We start from the raw sequence: 6,212 nt of genomic DNA on the forward strand, positions 1-6,212 counted from the left end.
TATTTTTTTCCTTTTGATTATTAGACGCTTTAGATCACATTTCGTTTGAAACGTGGGTTTGTACACCGTTAAAGGAGACAAACAAAAAGAGAAAGGCACAATTTCATTTCAACAGCCGTTCCTGAGTAAAAAGCATGTGCTCCTTGAGGCTCCTAAGTGGCTGTCATTGACGGTGCCTAACACAGTTATATTCACAAGAACACCAACAAAGTATGAGGAGGAAATTAAATTATATGGAAATCAATAGCGTCTGACTGCTTCAAACAAACGTCTGTCATCGCGATTATTTTCCAGGAGTCTATTTATAAACCTTGAAAGAAACAGGTTCTTGCTGCAAAAGACAGCACCTTTTGCATTTCTGTGTTGTTATTTATACTGTACACAGAGGAATGAGCGGGCATAATTTAACATACAAATGCCCAGCTGCATACATTATATAACAGATTGTTAGACATCCCGGAGAGGAGGTGTGCCTAAGTAATGCGCATCTATTACTTAGGGCTTGCTATACCGAGTGAAAGGCAACACAGAGGGGCATGCAAGAGTCTTATCTTTCTTTTCCTAAAAGGTGCCTACCCTCAGACAATAGCTGGCCCTTCTGATGTTTCCAGACACGCGGAAGGAAAGGTGAGGCGTAAAGTGCGCATGCCCGAGCAGCTACAGGTGCATCACCTGCACTGTCCTTGCTGGTGGTCACTATAAGAGCGGCTCCCACGCGCCGGCCGCTGCTAGGAGAGCGCGCGCACGCGCGCAGACGCACGGCGCCGCCGAGAGAGAAAGCGCGCGCCAGACGGACTGGGACAGCTGATGCCTGTCAGCACCGCAGGGCCGCGAGTTCTCGCGAGAGCTCCCTGGACCGGCCGCGAGAAGTGAGGCTCAGGTGTAAGAGGAGTGCATCCCGTCAGCGCAAGGGGCTAGAGCTCTCGGAGAAGCGGACCGCGAGGCCGGCGCGCGACGCTCTGAGCGGTCACAGGGAGTGCCCGGCGGCAGCGGCGGCGGAAGCAGTAATAGCAGCAGCAGACCCGTACAGCCGCCGCCAGCGTGCCGTTGATCGCCGCGGCCGCCGCAGCCGCAGCCTCTAAAGAGAGGCCAGGGGAGCCGACGTGCGCACTTTCCCGTGGACTTTCGGAGTGTTTGTGGATTTACATGCCAAGCCTTCAAGATGATGTCCATGAACAGCAAGCAACCTCACTTTGCCATGCATCCCACCCTCCCTGAACACAAGTACCCGTCGCTGCACTCCAGCTCCGAGGCCATCCGGAGGGCCTGCCTGCCCACGCCGCCGGTAAGCGTCCCGCGCCCGCGGCCCCAGCCCGCTTCCCCTCCCAGTCTCCTCGACGCTGCATGTCGGGTGCTGGTGTGTGCACAAGTCCCAGTGAGGAGATTAGCGAGCAGGGAATTTTTGATGAATCCCGCTGCGAGACACGTTTTGTCCGCCGGTGCGTTATGTCCTGTCCCGTTATTCCTCTGCTTCCCTGTCGGGTGCTTGCTATCAGAGTGGGCAGCTCTGGGACCCGGACTCTCGACTTCCCTCCACTTTCTCCGTTAATTTCGCGCCTCCGAAATGCAGTCTCTATTAGTGCTCGCGTGCGAGATACGGTTCCCTGCTGCGAGTTACATCTCCATTTCTTCTTTTTTCCTTTTTCATCTTCCCACCCTGGTTCTCGGGTTGTGTTCTTGTGTCCCCCTCTCCTTGCATTTGGACATCTTCCCCATGCATTTGTCCTTTTTCGTTTACTTCCCTACTTTATCCCAAAATGTGTCCCCCATTCCGTGTTTTCTGTTGTCCACTCCTCCCTACTCTCGTTGTCGTTATTTTGGTCGCTTTGTGTTTACCCTTTGCTTGTTGTGCTCTCCGGCTTGTTTGTTCTTTCCTTCTTTCTTTGCTGTTTTGGTTTTTTGGTTTTTTGGTTTGGTTTGTGTCGCCTGCAGCTGCAGAGCAACCTCTTCGCCAGCCTGGACGAGACGCTACTAGCGCGAGCCGAGGCGCTGGCGGCTGTGGACATCGCGGTGTCCCAGGGCAAGAGCCACCCGTTCAAGCCGGACGCCACGTACCACACCATGAACAGCGTGCCGTGCACGTCCACGTCCACCGTTCCGCTAGCGCACCACCACCACCACCACCACCACCACCAGGCGCTCGAGCCTGGCGACCTGCTGGACCACATCTCATCGCCGTCGCTCGCGCTCATGGCCGGCGCAGGTGGCGCAGGTGCAGCGGGCGGCGGCGGAGGCCCGGGCGGTGGGCTGCTAGGCGGCTCGGCGCACCCGCACCCGCACATGCACGGCCTGGGCCACCTGTCGCACCCGGCGGCGGCCGCCGCCATGAACATGCCGTCGGGATTACCACACCCGGGGCTGGTGGCGGCTGCGGCGCACCACGGGGCGGCGGCGGCTGCTGCTGCGGCGGCAGCAGGGCAGGTAGCGGCGGCGTCGGCGGCTGCGGCCGTGGTGGGCGCGGCGGGCCTGGCGTCCATCTGCGACTCGGACACGGACCCGCGCGAGCTCGAAGCGTTCGCCGAGCGCTTCAAGCAGCGGCGCATCAAGCTGGGCGTGACGCAGGCCGACGTGGGCTCGGCTCTGGCCAACCTCAAGATCCCGGGCGTCGGCTCGCTCAGCCAGAGCACCATCTGCAGGTTCGAATCGCTCACGCTCTCGCACAACAACATGATCGCACTCAAGCCCATCCTGCAGGCGTGGCTCGAGGAGGCCGAGGGCGCGCAGCGAGAGAAAATGAACAAGCCCGAGCTCTTCAACGGCGGCGAGAAGAAGCGCAAGCGGACTTCCATCGCTGCGCCGGAGAAGCGCTCCCTCGAGGCTTACTTTGCGGTGCAGCCCCGGCCTTCATCCGAGAAGATTGCCGCCATCGCCGAGAAACTGGACCTCAAAAAGAACGTGGTGCGGGTGTGGTTTTGCAACCAGAGACAGAAGCAGAAGCGGATGAAATTCTCTGCTACTTATTGATGGGGACTGGGGTTAAGGGGTGTCGGAAAGGGCAGAGCGGGGAGCTTAGCAGGCACTGAGGGACTTCCCTCTCCCTGGTCTGCCTCCCTCCGGGTTTGGCCTGTCCATTATCCTGCTTGCATTTGGGGAGTCCATCCCCAGCGCTCTCCTCTGCCCCACTCCCTGTAGTTCCTGCTTTCATCCTTCCACAGCCTAGTGGACTGGGACGCTGGGTATGAAGAAAGGAAGGGGTAGCAGAAGAGAAAGGGGGAACGTTTGGGTGAGCCGGGAGTGGGGGAGGGGGGAAGGAAAGCAGAGATTGAAACTGGAGTTCTGAGGCGCAGGATGAGTCTGGGGGTTAGGGTGGGGTGAGATGCGGGAAGGGTAGGGAAATGGACAGTTTTTGACCAGAGACACTTACCAAAACTCTTGGGGACCAAGGACCTATGTACAAACCTAACAACCACCAAAAACTAGACAAATAAAGACAAACTCAAACAAAACAGACAAAAGCAAAGAAAGACTGCTTTAGAAATTTAACTCCGGGGAGCAGTAATCTGCAGCTTTATTTCCCTCCAACCCCCCAAGGAATAAAAAAGAGCGAGCACCATTACTACCAGCGTCCCAACCCTACACACTCGAACCGAGTCAAAAAGTGAAAACTAAATGAAGCAGAAGGTGCAATCTGGGGTAGAGAAGCTAGTTGTTTTGTCTGTGGTTAATTTACTTTTTTCCTTCCAAGCCTCACCATCTATCCATTTCCGATTTGATTTATTTGCTATTTTTCAATGAGATTGATGGTTACTTTCCATCACTGAATTGGAGGATTTGCTGCTTGTTAGGTGGGGACCAAGTGTTTCAGTGGTCCAGCCTACACTTTGACCTAGTTTAGGTGAGGCCTACAGCGAGAGACAGGCAGTTTTGGAGTTGAGTAAAATCAAAATTTAGAGAATTAAAATTAAATATTTTACTCCAGAAAAACTAAAATAATTTTAACAAGTTTTTTCTTCTCATTTTGCTCTTATATCTGACTAAGCGAATAATTTCAAAATATGTCCACCCTTCCCACCCTTCTCATTAGAACTTTAGCTTGCCCTTTCATTTCTTTTGTTCTGAGTGTGGTTTATTTTTAAATAGCTACTGATTTTTTTCTCCCCTATGGATTCCAATATACCGACTGTGATGGAAGATGCTAGGGGTGATACTCTGTCCCATGTTTTTCACTAAACAAAACCTGTTTTGCTCCTCTCCTTCCCCTCTCTCTTAAAGAACCAAGATTTCTTAAATGTTGAGAAATTTCTGCTTTCAGTTGCTACAGGACTTAGCTATGAGAAAGTCAACTAAATCCCAGATGAGAGGAAAACTGACTTAAAGCTCTCAGTTTGTTTCAAAGGGGTCTGCATGTTGGGAGACGAAAGCAGAACAACTGTGTTTCCTTTTTATTGTTATTAGGTATTATTATTTAAGAGTCATATATTGTTGGGATAAATGTTGAGTACCAAGAACTTTAATTTGCACTATCAGTCTCCCAAAATAGAAAACCATGTATAGTATTTCAAATTAATGATCAAGGTACTTCATGAACTGCTGATGGATCTTTTTTTTCTTTTGTACAAATGAGAAACAGTTAAAGTTGTTAGGCAAAATACCTGCTTTGTGCACAAGATACTCTTTGGCTCTCATATGGAGATGGTTTATTACCATTTTAATAATAATATACAAAATGAAAACAGAACTGATGAGAAAAGGGAAGGAAAAAAAACAAAACAACTGTCAGTTAGCTAGACTGAAATCATGCATGACCTGAAAAATGCAGAAAGGAAAACAGGGCTCACTCTGGTTAGGGATTATTTATTTAATTATGTTGTATATCATTGTTTGCAGCACAAACATTCTATGCATTTGAAACTGAGAGCGCTCAACTGGCTAGCTTTCTGGTAGACCATTTTTTATGGATGGTGTGATTTCACAGTCTTCTGCCTGTTTTCATAGAAAACAACATTCTTGTCATATTCTTGTATTTAGAGAAAAAGGAAAAGAAGAAAGATTGTTGTAAATATTTTCTTTAATGCACACACTCACAGAGTGGTTACAAACTGCCAGTATTAATCCTGAAATGTCTCACGGATTGGTTTACCTGTCCATGTATGTCTGCTGAGCTTCCTCCTTGGTTATGTCTTTGCAGTATTAGCTTTTTTTCCTCCCTCCTTATATCAGAACCATTTCTGTGCGCCAAAATACAATAGAGAGATGTGTCCCAGCACACTTACTAATAAAACATACCTGAAAGAAGAGCAGTTTTATGATTTGGGTGCATTTTTGTTTCTATACTGAGCCAAGTCCAACTAGAGCAGTTCAACAAATGAGAATTAATTCAACAACAACAGCAAAATCCCACCAAAAAAAAAAAAAGGTGGATACTGAAAGGGAGATGAAAAAAGGAGGGAAAGGTGAGAATGGTGTATTTTTCTGCAGAATCAGAATTCATTACTTTCAGATAGCTCTTATGTGAAAAGCAGTGCTCTGAATAAAATGAATTCCATTTTAGTTGGCTGTGTTTATCAAAGTTTTAAACTGCAGAAATGATTAAACTACAGCTCTCTTATCAGAGAAGAAGGTAAAAATCAAGCACCCACAAAACAAATTTAAATTTAGGGTTAGTGAGAGAGGCATTTGGAAGTTTGTATGTGTTGCTCTAGCCTAAACACACTTCTAGAAATTTTGTACTTAAATGACTTTCCTTGGAAGTTAATAAATACACAAACCAACAACTGATCTGCCCAGATACCTAGTCATTTGGAACATTTAGTATGCCACCTACTGCTTGAATCAACCAGAGACACGATATATCCTGGGTCTAGATCAGATGCCAAATGTACAAAGTTTATTAATAGGTGGGATCATCTTCTAAAATACTGTTTTAGTCAAATCTTTTTATTTCACCGGCAAATCTGTGAAGCAAAACACTGATGTTCAGAAAAGAATAGTACATTTTAAAAGCTGTGATTTTAAACTTTTTTTTTTTAACGCACTAGAGGTATTTTTAAAAATAGATATCGTCCACCAGAATTAATTTGTTTCTGTTGTTACTGACTTGAAATGTCATCAACATTTTTAATAAAATGCATTTGTAAAAAAAAAAAAAAAGTTATTTTATAGAAAAGTATGATGGGATTTCATTGTTGGAGAACCAGGAATGAAAAGAATTACAAAGGCTGTTTGTTTGTTTGTTTTAAATCTTCCCCAACTGGAAATGTTGCAGGCTAGTA

General features: G+C 47.7%; 1 protein-coding gene across 1 annotated transcript; it reads left to right on the top strand.

The window, feature by feature from the left end:
* Window positions 1–1,162: 1,162 nt before the first annotated feature.
* Window positions 1,163–2,964, top strand: POU4F1 (POU class 4 homeobox 1). Its single transcript, XM_006832020.1, has 2 exons — window positions 1,163–1,285; window positions 1,933–2,964. Exons 1-2 carry the CDS (start codon window positions 1,163–1,165, stop codon window positions 2,962–2,964), a joined length of 1,155 nt encoding a protein of 384 aa, XP_006832083.1.
* Window positions 2,965–6,212: the final 3,248 nt, after the last annotated feature.

Source organism: Chrysochloris asiatica, unplaced genomic scaffold (assembly GCF_000296735.1).
Source record: "Chrysochloris asiatica unplaced genomic scaffold, ChrAsi1.0 scaffold00005, whole genome shotgun sequence".
In the NCBI taxonomy this organism is placed as follows: Eukaryota; Metazoa; Chordata; class Mammalia; order Afrosoricida; family Chrysochloridae; genus Chrysochloris; species Chrysochloris asiatica.